The sequence below is a fragment of the Pleurodeles waltl genome, chromosome 9 (assembly GCF_031143425.1).
Source record: "Pleurodeles waltl isolate 20211129_DDA chromosome 9, aPleWal1.hap1.20221129, whole genome shotgun sequence".
Classification (NCBI taxonomy): Eukaryota; Metazoa; Chordata; class Amphibia; order Caudata; family Salamandridae; genus Pleurodeles; species Pleurodeles waltl.
This window is the reverse complement of record NC_090448.1, coordinates 896,105,917-896,126,544: the sequence shown is the minus strand read 5'-3', so window position 1 is coordinate 896,126,544 and position 20,628 is coordinate 896,105,917. Positions and strand designations below refer to the sequence as shown.

The window sequence follows — 20,628 nt, the reverse complement described above, 5'->3', positions numbered from 1 at the left end:
ATCTCACAACTTAAAAATATTTTTTTTGGTAGAGTTGGTTTTTAGATTGTCTGTTTGAAAATGCCACTTTTAGAAAGTGGGCATTTTCTTGCTTAACCATTCTGTGCGTCTGCCTGCCTGTTGAATCCACGTCTGCGTCAGACTGACAGTTGGGCTGTTTGTGAACTCCCTCTAGAAAGTGACACAAAGGGAGCTGAGGTGTGTCCTGGGTATCCTGATGAGTCTCCCTGGGCTAGAGTGGGGAGGCAGGAGCTGACACCTGCACCTGAAAAGGCTGTACCTGTTCTCACACAATGCAGTCTCCAACCCCCTGGAGTGTCTGGGGCCAGGACTGGGCAAGGCATGATCTGGTGAACAACAGAGACTTTCCTTTCAAGTTTGCCTGCTTCAAAGGCAGAAATGAGTGTAAGTAGTGGACCCCAAACCCCAGAATTTTAGAACACTTCTGGATCAAGAGGAACCTCTGCCAAAGAGAATAACCAAAGACCTGGAGGAAGAGTTCTGGGATTTCACTGTTTGATGGGTTGGCCTGCAGTTGCTGTTTTTGCCTTAAAGAGGACAAAGACTAGACTTTGCTGTGTATCCTGCTTGGGAAGATTCTCCAAGGGCTTGGACTGAGCCTGCCTCCTGTTAAGACGTCTCAGGGACATCAAAGACTTCATGTGCCAGCACCTGGGCTCTCTTGCTAAGACTCCGTGAATTGCCAAGTGGTGACACATCCAGTCCCTGGGCCCCTGGAATGAGAAGCTGGCAGAACCAAGAGAGAAAATCAACATACCAGAGCAGAGCGGCAGAAAAACTGATGCAGCGTGTGCACCGCAGATGAAAAATTTAAACAACGCCAGTAAATTCGACACATCGCTAGCTTAGCACAGATTCATTGCTGGTGTGCGTCTGGATTTTCAACGCATCACCCGTGAGCATCAAAATCTTCATCATCGCCACATTTACCCATGGCTGCTGGTCCCGAAACCGATGCATTGCTTTCCAGGCAGAGAAAGTATCTACGCACGGCCTCACTTGCGAATAAGGAATCAATGCATTGCTTACTTTTCCGACACATGCTCACCAATGTGGCTTTATTTTTTATGCAAACCAGGTACTTTGGGCTAAAACAACACATCTATTGATTTCTATGGATCAAGACTCTTTTTACTTCAAAAAGTCATATCTTTGCTTGTATATGTTGGATTTTTGTCATTTTGGTCTTCTTTTGATTTATATAAATATTGGCTATCTTTCTAAACTGGTGTGGAGTCCTTTTGTGGTATTTTCACACTTAATGAGTGTGTTGGTACAAATACTTTACCATTACCTCTGAGATTAGCCTGACTGCTTGTGCCAATCTACCAAGGGGGTGAGAGTAGGGGTTATCTGAGCTGTGTATCTCCCTTACCCTGACTAAAGTTTGGGTCCCTACTTGGACAGGGTGTAAACTGGCTGCTAACTAAAGACCCCATTTCTAACAAAGGGGGTCATTACAACCCTGGCGGCCGGCGGTAAGGTGGCGGTAACACCGCTAACAGGCTGGCGGTGTTCCGCCATCAATTATGACCGTGGCGCAATTGCCATGGCCATACCGCCGGCCCCTCCAATATACCACCAGGATTCCGCCTGGCGGTCATAATCCCCAGGGCAGCGGTGCAAGCCTGTCCGTGGTGGTGAGCTCCGCCATTGGAAGGCTGGCGGTAAGGGGACTTGGGGTGCCCCTGGGGGCCCCTGCACTTGGCATTTGCAGTGCAGGGGCCCCCAGGCATAGCCCGTCGCGCATTTCACTGCCTGAATTTTGGGCAGTGAAATGCGCGACGTGTGCTACTGCACCCGCTGCACATCAGCATTGCCGCCGGCTCTATTACGAGCCGGCTGCAATGTTGATGTGACATTTCCGCTGGGCCAGCGGACGGAAACACTGTTACCGTCCGCTGGCCCAGCGGAAATGTCCTAATAGGGAGACAGGAATACCGCCGGCAATGGCGGTATTCTGTCTCCCGCGGCCTCGGCGGTCTTTTTCCAAGACCACCGAGGTCATAATGACCCCCAAAGTGTCTTTTGTGTGAAATTGCAGTACTTTGTGTGATTAAAAGGTTACCCCATTTGTGACTAATCATTAAAGACGGCCAGTACTGTTCATGCACCAGCTTTAGTGCAGGTGGTATTTTGTACACACATAAATAAAAAAGTGCTGTTTTTGAGTGGGTAGGCTAAGGCTGAAAATAAGGAACAATGTAGGGGCCAGAACAAACCCTTTTTTAACCCCTTACTTCACTGCAATACCAGGGGTGTGTTCATCATTGGTTCCATACCTAAGATGAGCATAGTTATCAGAATGCAACTGCCGAATTATATCTCAGATTGGATGGGACTTTTCAATCTCAGAATACTTCCAACAGCTTGCTCCTTGGGTCCATGTCCAAAGGCTCACAAAGATTTACGGAGGTTACATAAAGACTGCCCCCCTTGATGATCCACTGTCTTCAATTTAATCAGAAGAAATTAGAAGACGTGATCAATTGCACTAATGCCTTCTCTAAACCAAGATGGAAATTGACTAAGGATTTTTTTTCTGCTTGCTAAATTGTAAGTTTATTTAGCACCTGCCTACAGAAAAACTTTTGGAGGCTGTCTATTAAACTAATGGGACAATAGTTTCAAGGTTTTACGAGCAACTCTTTTTAGTGGATTGGAACAATCACTGTTCTTTTACATGTTTTAGAAGAGCAAGCAGCTATAGCATTTGATACAGCCTTATTATAAGGAACCCATATTTACTTTACATTATCAGTGCCAGCTGCACTGCTCACTTTCTGAGACAATAATTGTTCAATAAGAACAGACTCACGCAAATTTGAGACAAAAAAAATACATCTGCTAAGTCACAATTCAACAAAGATACAACATAGCTCTTATACATGTAATGAGCAATTCACATGGGGCCAAGGTGTCAAAGTTGACGTTTCGATCCTTTTAACAATACTAGGATCATCATCAGGACTGAAATAAAAATAAGCCTGAGGGGACTGAACAAGTCAGGGAAAATAAATTAATAAGGACTGACAATGAGCAGTAAAATGTTAAAAAAGTGCTGCTACCGTAATAGCAGGACACAACCAATGAACTTAATAGAAGGACAGTAGTGAAAAACAACACCTTCATGTCAACCCATGAGGAGAATAGGGATCGGGAAATGCCAATTATAACAGGCAAGGTGTTCATAGCTTACCTGATATCCTTTATGGAGAAAATAGTACTAGACGTACTTAGTATAACAGTTCCATGGTGGGAAGAATCTGGGCAGGGTTCAAATTGGCAGTGCTCAAAGAGTCACCATACAGGGCTCTGAAGTTAATTACTCAGACATCCCCTGAATATGAATTTCTTGTCTCATTAGTGTATTGTGCCACCCATGGGACACTATGTGCCAGAAATATTTTGAGTTTTTAGCTAGAGCAGCTTCAAGAAGATCATCCCAAATCTCTATTTCACACTTCAGCATCTCTAGTCACATTTTTGTAAGAAGCCCTGCAAACTTTTATTTTGTTGGTTTCACCGAATTTATTAGCAACAATGAGATCAACCTCTTTGGAATGGCTATCCTTATTAAGCCATTCATTGCTCTCCTGTCAGACCCCAGCCACCCCTGCATTCTTGTCAATGAATTATTTTAGCTTCAAAGAACAGTGTTCATGTAGTAAGAAAGGTAATCAGGTTAGCACCAACGATTTCCAGATTCTTGCAACTTTCTTTGCACACAGAGCTCATGGCAGTTATGATGCCACTAATGCTGGTCCATTTTACATTTTTACAGTTATTGCAGTCAACCTGAGGGTCTACTATCAGTCTGCTACCCTCCAGCAGATCAAGGATTAGGTATGTATTTAAGTGTAAAGCTAGAGGGTCATGATCACTCTAGTGTCTATTACCTTCATGTCCTTCATTGCATCCCATAAGGACATTTCAAGTAGTATATATGGTCAATATTACTTCTATAGTATCCTCTCATAAATGTAGGAGCTGACATGTCTGAGAGGGTGCGTCTGTTACAAGGACAGAGACAAAAGGATAAGGCAATGTCAACTAATTGCAAGTGCAATTTAGAAGCATTGTTTCTCACGGGTGACGATAAATCCGGGATACCCATTTAGTTAATTAGTTCTGTAAACTACATCAAGATGAGCATTCTCCTAAACCTTTGATGTTTCCAACAGGTGCCAGCAGATGTAACTAACATATTTTAAATATTTTTTCAACTTCCTGTATGTTTCGATTCATGTAGTGCAATTAAAAGGCATACTTGTCTTTAGAACAAAGTCACCGCCAAAAGACAGATCCATTGGCAGTGCGAGTAGTATAAATCGACTAATCAATTACACAAAATCAATTTTTAATTAGAATTGTCAGAAGTGACAACACAGAATGTCTTACATTAGAGAAACCCATTCAACCTGAAACTCTCCTGGGATATAATTTGTGCCATAGAAGTAACATAAGAAAGTCCACCTCAAGGTACTCAAATAACACAGAAAGACGGTATGGCTATTAGAAAATCTTGCTATGTTGCATAAGCAATTGCTAGCAGATCTACAGGGGAAAAAATACAAACTACACATTTAATACACTTGTGGGTCAGAATCCTTAAATACAATCTATGTATAATTTTGGAGCCTTCTGTTGCATAATGGAAACATCAAAAGATTGATTAAATAAGTCTCATGACCTGTATAAAGATACCTAATGTTCAATACTTAGCTGCAGTATTATTGTAGTCTGCTATTATAAACCTACAACTCTGTCTGCAATTCTTGAATTGCAACTAGGCAGGATGAGCATTCAGATGCTAAACATATTATATCTCAAACTTACAACACATTGTAATAAAAGGAGGAAGACAAATGCAAAAAGGCAATTCAAGTTTTTGTAAAAAAAAGACACTGAAATTACAGAAACTACTGAGACACAGCCACTGAAGCAAATGTTAAATATTCTGCCTCCTACTAAATTGAAATGGATGTTTTGTGAAGCAAACAATATAGAGGACATGATGTGGTATGGGCATAGTAAATAATTTACTTTGCATTCGATATTGTCCATAATATAATTGCATGCCAGTGGCTTGACATTAACATAGCTATCAATATATGGTCTCAGGAATTACAGACAATTTGGCTGGAAAAAATGAATCCATTCTAAAGAATCAGTACTCAGATTTTATTTTTTTGTTTGATATGCACATATTGATTTTCTCAATGCCATAAACTTACCTCAACATAGGTTTTCTAACTCTTACCTCAATCTATGCTGTCATCTTTCTTTTCTTTCATATCCTTTTCTACCGCTACCCTTTCCAACTATTGATGCTCATTCAAGAGGTGCATACAATGATATTCCGAGGACTACCACCCTTGAACAGGTTTCACTCAGCTTTCTTATGTTTTATTACAGAACTTGTTACTATTTGACTGGGGTGTGAGCCCTGATCAAGCAGCAACCACAATATTAGTCAGGCCAAGGCAGGAGCAAACCCCAAAATAACCCACACTCAACCCTCAGGTGGCTTGGCATTGCATAGAGCAGTCAGGCTTAACTTAGAGGCAATATGTAAAGTATTTGTACATTTGTGCAACACTTCAAACAGTAAAGCAGTGACAACACACAAAAAGACCACCAGATAGAGCTTAATTTGATAAGTAAAACAAGACCAAAACAGCAAATATCCAATCAGTAGAACCAGAGTTCTGAATTTTTAAGGAATAACCTGAAAAATAGTGCCTAAAAGCATAAAGCACCAACCGTGGCAATCTGGTCGTGCTGGACTAGGTCCAAGTAAAAAGTTCAGGGTGACCATGATGGAGTGTGTGTCGGAGTCAGTCCCAGATTAGTCTCTCTAAAATTTTACCTTCTCAAGTTTTGTGCCAGGAGCATCATTCACCTCTGAGAGGGTCTTCGGGAGAAAAGAGAGCATCACTGGTGGTGATCGGCATCATGCAAAGAGCAGGCCAGGCGTAAAAGTTAGGTGGGCTGGAGCTTCACAATGTTGATTCTTTGTGGGCGATAGATGCTTGCTGTGTGAGGAGGCAAGCTGACAGTGGCTCACACTCATTTTTGGTGCAAGCAGGCCAGTTCACAGGCTTGAGGAACCCAAACGTTTGACTTCAAAATCTTGTGAGCCACACAATGGGTCTAGGACTTAATGGTCAACACTTCAGGGTCAGGAACTTACTGAAGACGGGCCCAGGAGCTGTTACTGAGCCTTTTATGTCCTGAAGACTCAGATCAGGAAGCAAGCACACCAGCCCTTTGAGGCACTGGGGTACTGGGTTCAAGATGAAGTTGCAACTCCAGTTCGTCTTCCCCAGGTAAGACGGCAGCAAGCAGCAGGTAAACACAGCATGGCAGCAGATCCTTTAGAGCAGCAGTCCAGCAGAGTGGCAGACCTTGTCGCATCACAGCAGTCCTTCTTCCTGGCAGAGTATCTACAGGCACAGAACTGTGCTGAAGAGTTGCAGTTTTATGTACTTCCTTTATACACAGTTGAGCCTTTGAAATGGGGAGAAGCTTCTAGAGACATGCCTTTGAAGTGCACATGTGCCCTTCCTTCCTGGCTTCACACTAATTACAAGGGATATGCAGGCCTTTTTGTGGAGACAGGACATAGCCAATTAGGATGTAAGTAAGGCTGGGCCCAGCTTCTCCCTCCCATCCTGCCAGGGATAACCCATCCAGGCACACTTAAGCTCCCACTGTGTGTGGCTGTCTAGGAGGAATACACAAAGCTCAATTGTCAAATACACCCAGTCATATGACCCAGAGACAAGCTGCAGGTACTAAATGGCTAAGGCAAGAACATGGCAACTTTCTAAAAGTGTCATCCTTAGAATTGCAATTTAAAACCCTACTTCACCATAAGTTTGGATTTGAAAGTGTGATTTTAGAGACACCAAACGTGAACTGATTATCTCTTCTGATTTGTAAATTATACTTATAAAATGTAATAAGGCAACTGCAATGTTATCCTATGAGAGACATGAGCCTTGTAGTAGTGAAAAACAATCAAGAGTTTTTCAGTACAAGGAATGTAAAGTTTAAATGCATATATCCTACTTTTTTAATACATTGGACCCTCCCTCTGGGCTGTCTAGGGCCTTCCCTAGCAATGACATATGGATTAAAAAGTCAGATTTGGGTCTGACAAATGGCTTTTTTTGCCAGTTTGAAATGGCAGTTTAAACAGCACCCACAGGCTCTGCAATTGCAAGCCTTACACAAGTTAAAAGTCCTACTTAAGCGGGAGGCACAATAAGTGCTTCAGGCCCACTAGTAGCATTTATCTTGCAGGCCCTGGGCACTTGTAGTACCATTTGACCGGTGACTTATAAGTAAATTAAATATGCCGATTGGGTATAAGTCAAAAATATATGTCAAGGCTACCATGTTTTAAGGAGAGAGCACAAGCACTTTAGCACTAGTTAGAAGGGGTAAAGTGCTCAGTCATACAACCAACAACAATTCATTCAGCAAAAAATAGGAGGAGGAAGGCCATAAGCCCCGAAATAACCTGTTAGAAAGAGCCAGGTCCAACAGAATGGGGGTGTGAGATCTATCTCTCAAACATGCCTGGCGTAAGGTGGAGGAATATTGTGGCGATAGTGGTCCCGATGGCTATAAAAGGGTATCCACAGAAATCAAAAACACAGTCTGCTGATTAGATTTTATTGCAGAAAAAAGGTGTTTGATGGATGGCATACAAATGGTGCAAAAGGGTAAAAACAGCCAAAATGAATCTTCAAAATTGGGAAATGGTGCCTCATACCCCTGAGTCATCAGTCATTCAAAATACTCTGCTAATAGAAAAGTAAATCTAAAATACCAGTTTGAGGTTACATGAGAAGAAGTGTGTGTTTGTGGCAGGAAGCAAGGAGTAAGCAAAGAGCTGATAAAGAAACTAAAATACATGTTCTCATTGTCTACACAGCTTCTATAATGGGCATGGTTAAAGGTTAAACTAGGGTAGTGGAAGGGTTCTGGCTCTAGTGCTGCAAAACAAAGGATGGGTACATACATGATTCCTACCATCCCTTTTAGTACTTAAGTCATAAAAAATGTATGTGCATGTCTTGATATTTTATCAGTATTTCTATAAGGTAGTGAAGAATAACTGACATACAATACAGCATGTTTCTGGTGTGATGAGCTGTGGATTGTACAAAGAGGTTGCAGTAAATAAAAAGTCTTCAATCTCTAGAGAAGTTGCAAATCTAGACTGGAACCACCTGTGGAATTTCATTCACAATACTCTATGATGGAAGAAACTCCATTAGTGAATTATCCTTTAGATTTATTACTTACTTCAGAAAATTTTAGCATTCCCAGCTACCAATGAACTCTAAATAAGGCCCTTATTCTTTCACAAATCAAACATTTTACAATGCCCATTTAAAATATTCCTCAAAAAAGACTAATGGTACATTTCCAAAGGACTTTACTTGTGAATTCAGTAGACAGTTAAAACAAAGATGGACCATACTTAGCACATTTCTCCAGCGTGCCATGTTTTGGATGGATTGCATGACTGCTGAAAGATCGACTCCGGCCTAGCTTCTTCTTGCCCTCCTTGCCTACAACTTAAAAAGCAAAAAAAAGAGGAATCAATATTTAACCTTTATCATTTTAGTGATGTTGTACATCCAATGCTTTCCCAAAAGAATGTGTTTTTCATTTATCAGCTTGCAAGGTTCAGTCAGAGCTTGCCAAAGTGTAACTGTAAACTGATTCTTAAACTCTGCATATAGCAATGTTAGGTGTAGAACTGTGGACAATCTCTTAGTGAACCACCTAGTATTTAGTTATGATCATGTGTAGTGTTACATTATTATATTGATTGCTCATCATACATAGTTACTTTTCTTAAACATGTTCTACAGTAAGATTGAGCTGACCTGCCCACGACGAATAGTTCTCTAAAAACAATCCATATCTTTTTACAACTGCTCAACCATGGACCACACCACAGCAAGGCTTCCTTGTCACTTCTGCTGAGAATGTGCTTCTTTTGTTTTTCAGGGCGATGTACAATAAGTTGTGGTTCTTGAAATTCTAGATTATACAACATAACCTGAAATGCTTCATCATTTTCTTTATATTCTAATATCTTATTATAATAATATGTGACAAAGGGTTTTTACATCAAAATCATATTACAATCAAGCCTAGCCATACTTTGGCAGCTGCATTATTAGAGTAATAGAAGCAGTCATTTCAAAAGTCTAACTTGAAATTCAATTACGTTTCTAACAGGATATATGGAATAGAACATTATTATTTACTGATAATCAGCCACGACTATGGTCTTGGTTCAAGTTATTTGCCTTTACAATGCTTCACTTTCTATGACCTTAACAACAATGTCATAAACTTGGTGTTAGATGTACAGAGCATTTTTGAGGTCGAAGAAAGACCGATTCTGCAATTTGGCATTTGGAGGGGCTGTGTTGAGGGCGTCCTTTCCTTATACAGAATCAGAATGGCATGTGCAAATGTTTTGCAACCAAAATGTGGTTACAAAACATTTGCTATTTACCTCCAACTGAAAGTTTGGGAGGGGTCCCTTTTGAGAATGGTGGGGATTTTTTAAAGGTTTAATCTTTTTCTTTTTAAGCACATCCCATTTATCTTTAAGAAAAAAGGGCTGCGTTTAAAAATAAAAATAAAAGATTGCTTTATTTAAAAGCAATCACAGACTTGGTAGTCTGCTGACCCCAGCAGGCCGCCATCCCTGTGATGGCCACTATTCCTAATGGGTCACAAATTGCGACATACCTCATTATTATTCATGATGTGAGTCTATTTGTGATCCACTAGGAATTGCAAATGATGCTGAAAAGAGTTTCATCCATTCAAAATAGTGATTTCCTAATTGTGATTAGTAGGGAATCGCAATTAGGAAATCGCTGTTCCTAACTTCGGTAAATCTAGCTCTTAATATTTTACAGAAAATGTAAATATTGAAAGTTTTTATTATTAATAATGACAATAAATAAAAGAGCAATTTGAATGTACAGTTTGCTCTTTACTACACATTCTAACGTGTTCCTAAATGTTTCTGTTCATTCGACTTTTCAAGAATGATTCAAGTAATAAGGTTAACTATTCATTTATCATGACTGAAAAGGCATCTGTAAATATTTATTTATCAGTTATAACTGGAAGTCTGAGAGCCTTTCTCCTTTCCTCGAAAGACATGCTAGGTAAACATTAAACCAAACTAAAATTCTATCACAAATTCTTATGTACGTGAGGCTGTCTAGTAGAACTTTCAGAATGAGTGGCTCATATTCAAACACACAATGAAAAGCGAGTTGTATCATCAAATTACTTCTACAAAGTATCTACAAGCCTATAGTTCAAAGTTGCATATAAACAAATATGAATTACATATTTAATGTTAGTAAACTTCTGCTGTGAGGACATGTTTATAAATAATAAAACAACTGTCATATAAAACACATTTTACAAATGTAATGCAATTTTATTTTGAAATGTAGATATGTACAAATGTAACCATTTTAAACTTTAAGATCTACTATTTAATATACCCCTCAGGTACTAAAAACACTAATGACAACAATAACACTTTATTTTTTAAAAGATTTACAGTAGGAAAAGTAAAAAAGTAGTTACAATGAAAGCATGGCTATGTCCACTTGCATCTGCAAGGTATGTTACAGTTTATGTATTGCTGTACAAAAATCTTGCAGTAAGATATTACTAAGGATATAGAGCGAAGGGGGTTGCCTACCTGCATCTTGGTCAGCAGTGGCTTGTACAAAGTGACTGAAGGTTAGTAGTAAACTTATTTGGGGAGGGGGATTTTTAAAATATGAAAACAAAAATCTCATCAAACTAGGTAGATCTAAAATGGTAGATTTAATTTGAACATCCACGTGTTTATGAGTTAATACACTTTGTTTTTGCTACATTTCCAAAGGTTTATAAAAATTCTACAAGCACAACCTACACTCATTCTTAGAAAAATTTCACAATGGTTGTGGCATGAGTAAAATACAGATACACAGTGTTTTATTCAAACTTACACACAATGAAAGTAAAGTGATAAAAAGTTGTGTAAGTGTTCATCTCTTAAATGCATAAAGGAAGCCCAAATGATGTGTATGCCAGGCAGGAGGATGTCTCTTGTCTGTAAGTTAGAACACCAATTACTCAGACACTGCTAAAAATATTTCTAGGAAGTGATGTATTTTAAATACTCCTATTACCTCAAAGGCATGTTACAGCACTTAATGCTTTTAAAGATCTGGTTCAACAGTTAGTCTTCAAAGTTCTAGCTTGACTTTAACATCAAAAGATTCAAGAAAGTAACACAAATTGGAACTAGTAACTGTCTTTGAAAAGCCCTTTCATGCAATCTGTAAAACATGAAATTAGATTTTGTAAGTAGAAATTAACAAGTAGAGGCTAGTAGAAAGGTACTTTATTTTTAACAACTTTATATAGAACTTTTTTATGGCCAAAGCAGTACATTGTCAAAAAGGTTACATGGCTGACAAATATTACAATGTGGATCACTACAGAACAATATTCAAACTTGCAGCAGGGTGAGCCTGTGGGGTACTCTACAGAGGACAGTGGTGAGCAGATGCAGGATGGCAGTAAGTCAATATAAGGCTCCCCATAATCATCTAAGGCCTTTGGAAGCCATGTATGCCCACGTGCAGGTAGCACGGTCCCTCTTTTCGGTCTATGACATGTTTTCCCCCTTGTCTCAAAAAGGCACATTTACAGCATAACAATTATCTGCCAATTGAATTGGCTGGTGAAAAAAAAATATATATACAGCACAAAGAATGGGGTGGCATCTACTGAGTTACCTTTCAGAGTATTCTCCTATTCTCTTTTAAACTACGCTTTCTTTGGATCATTAATACAGTTTTCTTTTGAGATCAACAATGATTTTTATGTACGTTTTACTGTGAGAAATATACAAGTGATAGAAAAGTATTTTGTAACCAATAAACAATTTTTATGTTTATAAAGAGTATGTCATACTTAGTAATAATCAGCAATTAGTAGGTAGAACAAAGATAACTCCTTTCTAGGGTAACAAGAGGTATCTGTGCTTCATCAAACTAATATAGCAAGTGTTGATGAAAGCCCTTGAAGCTGCATTCACATCCATGGACTGGACTGCAATGTGAAGCTATCCTCCATGTATAAAAAAAACTAATAATGTCTGAGGCATGACTGTGGGAGAGGGTTTGCAAATTTGGACCCTATAATTTTCTTCAGGACTGTATTAAACATGTAGTACAAGAATTGTAGGTCTTGTTTGTCCTCTCAGGGGACAGAGCTCCAATATTTATGATGTTAATCTCAAGAGAATTGAGGTATCCATTTTGATAAACATTACATTATACCAAGCTATTTCAGTAAAGTTCTTATGTGAAATACCCTAGCCAGCAGCAGTTACCTCTGTGTTAATCATGATGCTCATAATCTTTGTGGTTAATCTAGCACAGATTGTTAGGAATGTGCACACTTTATTGGAGGAGAGGACCAGGAACCTCTTAAATGGACATAGCAGTTTACAAAAAAATGCATGGCCAGTATTACTGCTGTACTCACAAGCACCCTTCTAATTTTCAATGCTTTGCCTGATGTTGGGTTGAAATGATGGACTCAAAATGAGTAACAGGGTATTTTGGACTGGCTTTCAAATATGAGGAAGCCTTACCAGTATGTCCTACTGTTACACATTAACAGTTTTCATACATCAAATAATTATGAAGAACAATTTTGAGCACAAATGGCACAAGTAAATGTTTAATCCAATGCATTGCAAATTATTTGTCAACAAGGAGATAAGACCACAATAAAGCACTCCAGGAATGATGGGTCCTGTTCAACAGACTGCATTTTGCAGTACATTTAGTGGTATAAAATAGTACAACTAACCTGCTAGAAAATACTAATCACAAACCTATGTATGGAAGTCTCCTACTGCGCCTCTCCTATCATTTATGTGTGAAGATCTCCACCCCAACAGCAGATCTCTTCACACATAGGTATAGGTTGTAGTAGTAAATGTTGGAGGGAAAGGGGAGAGGCTGGAAAATGGGTAGTAATTACAACTAAAGTTGAGCTGTTGAGAGGAGTAAGAGGAGGTTAATGGGCTGATTTAGGGAGGAACATGGACCTACCCACCCATAAAAAAGTTCCCTATAGTTTAATAACTGGTGAGATGTCTGCCAAGTTTGAAGAATGCCACATTTTAATAGTAATTTTATGGTTGTGTATGACCTTTTACTAGCTCCATCTCAGGTGGAGACATGAAAGTCTGCATGTTTGAGTTCTTTACATTAAAAAATGGTGAATATTTGAAAGTAGTAAAGTTACTCAAAAGTGGTTGACTACCTTTACCCATGTAGATTTTCTCACATGTAAATTTGTCTTTGGGAATAGCCCCCAATGTGTGCAGTCAAGTTGATGTTGTGGCATGTTTACAAAGTTAATTCCTTACAACATCTTTTTTGAAAGCGATTAGTCTGCAAAACCTCTTCACCAGGAAAACCTACAATGGGCTGTGGGTCAATGGGCTGCTGTTGGGTATGAGATAGGATGAGGTAGCAGCATGATTTCACCATGATGTTCATCATCATCATCATTATCATCAACTTTATTCGGCCAATACAAAATAGCCAAAAAGGTACATAAATATAAATACAAATTCAACATAATCATATCCTAATTCATAATACAGATACTAGCTGACCATAATAGATAAAACATAAATATATAATTACATTAACAAAGACCCCTCAAATTCAAAGTAACAATTATCATAAAAGGAATAATTAAAAGCTAGTTTATTGCACTTATCCAGATTCACCGGAGATAAAAACAGGACTTTTCCTGACTTGTATGGCATTTAAAATATATAGTGCCACCCTGTAACACACATGTGTATTGTTAAGTGGTAACAAAAATTCCAGTGCCACAAGATGAGTTTTTATACTGTATTTCCTAAAAAGAGGTTTAAGATAACACATTCTAAGATGTTCATAAAACTTGCAAAATAACATAAAATGCAAAGTGCTTTGTTTACTTGTCCCATCACAGGGGCAACTGGATGTCTCATGAGGACAAGACCTCATACTAGGATATGCTACTAAATGATGCGCTATTTCTAGTCTTAATCTTGTCAGAACGAACTGATGAACAAGTTACTTACCTTCAGTAACGAGGTATCTGGTAAACACTCTATCTAGCTGCAGATTCATTACCTTAGAATTCCCTGAATTTTTCTGCTGAGCAGTAACCTGCGCGCACTGTCGGGCGGCGTCGTTCAGATCCGCGTACGTCGACCAGCTCCGCGTGCGTCGTCAGCGTCGTTGGAGCCGTCTATGATATCACGTTTGTCTATATAGACGCCGTCTCGGCGTCCGTATGTCAGTTCTTTTCCTACAACTTTGCACGCCAGAAGCGCAGTCATGGAAGAACCAACAGTTAAGAATTTTATCTCCTTTTTTGACTGTTTGAAGTAAAAATTCTTACATGCCTTTAAGAAAGGCAAAAATGCCAAAATCATATATATATATTTGTATAAAAAATATCCACAGAGCGGGGAGGCTCTGGTTGAGTGTACCAGATGCCTCGTTACCGAAGGTAAGTAACTTGTTCATCTGATAGAGACTTCTAGCTGCAGCTTCCTTACCTTAGAATAGATTCCCAAGCTAAAACCCATGGCGGTGGGTCTGAAGAAGATTTTTATACCAGGAAGTCCTGCAAGACAGAAAGGGCAAAATGCCCTTCTCTTCTCACATGGCTATCCAGGCAGTAGTATTTTGCAAACGTGTGCAAGGAAGCCCACGTTGCCGCCTGACAGATGTCCACCACAGGTACACCACGTGGCAGCAGCTTTCCCCCTAGTAGAGTGAGCTCTCAAGCCCTCAGGAGGCTGCTTCCTTGCCAAAGCGTAGCAGATCTTTATACAGAGAACGACCCAGAGCGAAATGGATAGTTTCTGTACTGCCCGACCCTTCTTTTCACCAAAGTACCCCACAAAGGGTTGGTCGTCCACCCGGAACTCTTTAATGCGATCAAGATAGAACGATAATGCTTTTTTGGGGTCCAGCCGATGGAGACGCTCCTCTTCCTTAGAGGGATGCGGTGGTGCAAAGAAGGTGGGCAGGGTGATATTTTGACCCAGATGGAAAGGGGCCACCACCTTGGGGAGGAAAGAGGCCCAAGTTCTGAGAACCACTTTTTTAGGAAAGATTGTGAGATATGGCGGTTTTGATGACAAAGCCTGTAGCTCACTCACTCTTCTGGCAGATGTAATTGCCACCAAAAAGGCTGTCTTAATAGTGAGCAGCCAAAGAGGACAGTTATGTAAGGGCTCGAAGGGAGAACACATAAGGAAGGTAAGAACCAGATTAAGGTCCCACTGGGGCATAACAAAATCACAGGCGGGAACAAATGCACAAGCCCTTTCAAAAATCTCTGTACTATAGGTGATTTAAACAAAGATGGTTGATCGGGCAACTGAAGAAAGGCCGAAAAGGCTGCAAGATAGCCCTTGAGAGTCCCTAAGGAGGAACCCTGAAGGGCAAGAGATAATATAAACAAAAGGATATTAGACAGAGAGGAAGAAAGAGGATCAATAGCCCTCTCTGTACAATATGAAACAAAACGTTTCCAACGGCAGGCGTAGATCGACTTAGTAGAGGGACGCCTGGCTGCCAGAATGACATCACAGACCTCAGGAGGGAGGTAATAAACCATCAACTGTCGCCGTTCAATCTCCACGTATGAAGGCGCAGAGTTGACATGTGTGGGTGGAGAACCTTCCCCTGCTGCTGCGACAGAAGATCCTCCCGAAGAGGCAGCCTGATTGGAGGACCAATGCTCATTTTGAGAAGCTGTGGATACCAAACTCTCCGTGCCCAATCCGGCGCCACTAGGATTACTTGGGGCTGGTCATTCTTGATTTTCCTGATAACTCTGGGCAGAAGTGGTACAGGCGGAAAGGTGTACAGGAGGCCTGAACTCCACTCGCGATGAAAAGCGTCACCTAGCGATCGCCCCCTAGGAAACTCCAATGCGCAAAACTGCTGACATTGCGTGTTCTCTACAGAGGCAAACAGATCTAACCAAGGCTCTCCCCACTGCTGAAAGAGTCCTTGCGCCACCTCCGGATGGAGACACAATTTGTGATCCTCTAAGCATTTTCGGCTGCGCTCGTCCGCCCTGGTTTTCAGAGAACCTGCCAGGTGTTGAACTACCAGGGTCATGCCCTGATGTTTCAGCCATGTCCAGAGATGTAAAGCCTCTTGACCAAGGGTCCACGACCCCACACCGCCCTGCTTGTTGCAGTACCACATGGCGGTAGTGTTGTCCGTGAACACCTGCACCACCTTCCCTTTCACAACAGGAAGAAATGCTTTTAATGCTAGTCGGATCGCTTGAAGCTCCAGCAAGTTGATGTGGAGCCCAGATTCCGCCAGAGACCAGTGACCTCTGATCTCCACCTCTCCCAGATGGCCGCCCCATCCCAGAAGTTATGCATCTGTCACTACTGTTAGATCTGGTTGGGAAGGGAGAGGAGTCTGCCTTTGACCCAATCGCAGTTCACTAACCACCCCTGCAGATCCTTTGCAGTCCCCTCCGAGATCTGAACCACGTTGGTAAGATTTCCCTGATGCTGTGCCCATTGGAACTTCAGGTGCCACTGCAGAGCCCTCATGCGCCATCTGGCATGCTTGACCAATAGGATGCAGGAAGCCATGAGTCCCAACAGCCTCAGAGTCTGTCTCACCGAAATCCAGGATAGAGGCTGAAACATCGGTATCATAACCTGAATATCCTGGACCCGCTGTTCGGGAGAATAGGCCTGATACTGCACTGTGTCCAGAACAGCTCCGATGAAAGTGAGCTTCTGAGAGGGAGTCAGGTCTGACTTCGGCACATTTATAGTGAACCCCAGCGAATGCAGGAGGTCCGCCGTCGTCTGGAGCTGGGTGACGAGAGCCTGGGGTGTAGGAGCTTTCAGCAGCCAATCGTCTAGGTAGGGAAGACTGAAATCCCTGACCTGCGCAGATGAGCTGCCACCACCGCCATCCCCTTTGTGAACACCCGAGGGGCACTGGTGAGACCGAAAGGAAGCACAGTAAACTAAAAGTGTTCATGGCACTCCTTGATCCGCAGCCTGTGGGCTGGCAGGATAGGAATGTGGAAATACGTATCCTGCAAATCCAACGCTACCATCCAGTCTCCTTGGTCTAGGGCAGACAAAACCTGAGCAAGAGTGAGCATCTTGAATTTCTCCTTCTTGAGTAAGAGATTGACGTCCCTTAAATCCAAGATAGGGCAAGGGCCTTTTTTCTTTTTGGGAATCAGAAAGTAGCAGGAATAACAACCACTGCCTACTTCTGATATCAGGACTCTATCTATTGCTCCCTTGGCCAAGAGAGCTGTAACTTCCTCGCGGAGCAAAACCAGATAGCCCTCCATCAGCCATTCCTTTGTTGGAGGGATAGAAGGAGGGAAAGACTGGAAGGGAAGGGAGTAGCCCTTCCGTATGATCTGCAGGACCCACTTGTCCGTTGTGATGGAAAGCCAGTGAGGGAGATGAAAATGAATCCTCCCTCCAACTGGACGGACGTGATCCTGCAGAACCATACTAGGAGGGCTTCGGCGCAGTGGAGGGGGACTGTATGGAGGACGACCTTTGGCCAGACCCTCTGGGTCTGATGGTACCACGACAACGTCCTCCTCCAGGATGTTGTGAAGCCTGAGGACAGTGGGTAAACTGTGGCTGGCATGGTACCACGCCACTTCCGAAGCCTCGAAAGGGGCGAAAGACAGACTGCTGTCATGCTGGCGCTAAAATGCCCAAGGATCTGGCCGCATCTCGAGAATCCTTGAACCTCTCAAGGGCGGAGTCTGCTTTTTTGCCAAAAAGGCGAGAGCCATCAAAGGGCATGTCCATCAAGGTGGACTGGACATCCCCTGAGAAACCAGATGAACGTAGCCAGGCGTGGCGACATAGGGCCACTGACGATGAAATCGCTATGCCCAGCGAGTCGGTCGTGTCCAAACCACACCTGATCGTAAACGTGGGTGCATCTCTCCCATCCTTGACAACCTGGGTGAGAGTGTCTCGTACGCCCTCCGGGACCTGGGGCAGCACCTGTGCCACCGTATCCCATAAAATATGGGAATAACGGCCCAATAGGCAAGAGCTGTTTACGGACCTCAATGCCAGGCTGGTGGAAGAAAACATCTTCTTCCCAAGCTGGTCCAGCCTTTTGGATTCCCTATCCAGGGGAGCGGAAGGGAAGGCACCACAGGAAGTAGAGGCCTGGACAACCAAGCGCTCAGGAGTCCTATTCACAGGAACCCCTGTGTTGGGTTTGGGCCATGTATCCAGAAGGATGTCTGTAAGAGCCTCATTGAAGGGCAACATCGGCTCTGATCTTGTCACCCCAGGTTGAAGCACTTCTGTCAGGATATTCATCCTAACTGGCACCGTAGCCAAATCTAGGTCCAAGACCTCAGCTGCCCTACGCACCACCATAACAAATGAAGCTCCCTCCTCCGTAGCCACATTAGGAGGAGAGAGCATACCAGCATCTGGAGACGTGTCCAGTCCACTGGCCTCCCCTAGATCCACATACCAGTCCTGCTGCAAGCCACATTCTAAAGGGTCCTCAGACCCCTCCCATTCCTCTCCTGCACCTGGCTGATCTAAATAATGCTCAGAAAATGATCTGGGCCGAATTGGCTCAGTCGAAGTCAGAGTCGACGTCGTACAACGTCGCTCCGGATCATCCGGAATAAGGATGGGGCTACCACCGGTGGGCGCCGGTGGCAAAATCTTCAACGTCGGACCCGGCACCGGAGGAGGTCGACTGTGAGGGACCGGCACTGGTCCGGATATGGTATCGGATACTGGGGTCCCCAACGGCATGGAGGCCGAAGCCGCAGACCTCGAATCCGAAGGGGCCCCTGCAAGGGTGCAGCCCACTCAAAAACGAGACACATGGCCTCGTAAAATTCTTTAATCTGAGCGGGGGTCGATCCGGTCCCTGGAAAAGGGGGAAGACACGGAGTCGGCCCTGGCGATGGCTCAGTGGAACCGCGCTCGGAACGTCAACGTTCCACAGATGCCTCGTCGGCCGACGGGCGTGGCAAAGATGAAGTCCACTTGGACTTCTTCTTCCTCTTGTGCCTCTTACCTTCAGATGACCTTGAATATGAGGAAGTGGACTTGGGGCTCCGGGAGCGGTGCCGCCACATCTTCCTACTGCGGGACCATGACCTCTGTGGAGTCGCGCCGACCGAGGACGAATGTCAGGGCGCGAGAAGGTTAAGGGATCTCTCCCTCAAGGCCTTCGGAGCCATGGCTCGACAGTTGGAGCACGAGGTGGAGTCGTGGTCCTTCTCCAGGCACCAAAGACAAACATGGTGCGTGTCCGTCACCGACATGGTGCAATGACACACACCACACGGCTTGAACCCTGTCTTTCTCGAAGACATGATTTCAAACAGTCAAAAAAGCCTCAACAAACCGTCAAAGAAGGGCAGCTCTTTCCGGAACTTCGCTTAACCGGCGCGGAAGGAAAAGAACTGACTTATGCGCGCCGAGACGTCGTCTCTATAGACAACAGTGACATCATAGATGGCTCCAACGACACCGACGACGCATGCAGAGCTGGTCGACGCACGTGGATCCGGTCGACGTCCGCGAATCCGAACGACGACACCCGACGGCGCACGCAGGGTACTGCTCAGCAGAAAAATTCAGGATTCGAAGCTCACGCCAGGGAATTCTAAGGTAAGGAAGCTGCAGCTAGAAGTCTCTATCAGATGCTGCATATTACGCCAATTTGGTATCCATTTCTACTTGCCTCCAATGAAAAGTACATATATATGCAAACAGTGGATTTTATGGATTCATTTTTTTTTCTGCCAACAACCCTGTATTGCAAAAAAGTGCCCATTATAAATTTCCTTCATAATATCAACACTTCCTCTGGGTCTGATTTTAAAGTTATATTGAATACAAATTTGAAAGAAGAGTCAATAAAGGCAAGCCATGGTATACAAGGTGCATTATCCAGTTTTAAACAATCTAGAATAATTTGATTGGTGAAAACAATTTCCTCCTTGGACCAAATACTACGTCATAGGAGCAGGGGGCTCACCTGCAGCATGTCCTCCCAAAAATTGGAGATGTACAATCCAATTAGATTCTGAAGTAGGTAAACATAGCAAATGTTTTAAAAAACTATTTTCCTCTAATTGTAAAGGGGTGCTTTTTGTGTACCCCCGTACACCCATTCCATTCACTACCGTGGATAATGCTCTAGCCCTATAGATATTTAACATAGGGGATATGGGGCGACTCCCTAAATTAATAGCAGATCTAAAGATAGTGCAAGAATTCCTTCTTAACTTATCCTTTCCCGAGTGAATACGTTGTTCCCATTTCCCATTGCTCAAGAACAATACACCCAGATAACTAAAGAATTAACAGTAGTAATCTCCATATTGTGGATATAAAAACTCCTGCATTTCTTTACCCTTTGGCCACAGGTCATAGTGAAAGTTTTA

The 20,628-nt window shown here is 42.5% G+C and overlaps 1 protein-coding gene across 2 annotated transcripts in view; it reads right to left on the bottom strand.

Moving 5' to 3' along the window:
* Positions 1-20,628, bottom strand: part of PPP4R4 (protein phosphatase 4 regulatory subunit 4) — a 1,510,494-nt gene that overhangs the window by 171,163 nt on the left and 1,318,703 nt on the right. For both annotated transcript variants that reach the window (XM_069208239.1, XM_069208238.1), the window contains one exon: positions 8,522-8,618. In XM_069208239.1, the coding sequence (XP_069064340.1) occupies positions 8,522-8,618 (97 nt within the window). The remainder of the gene's footprint in view (positions 1-8,521; positions 8,619-20,628) is intronic.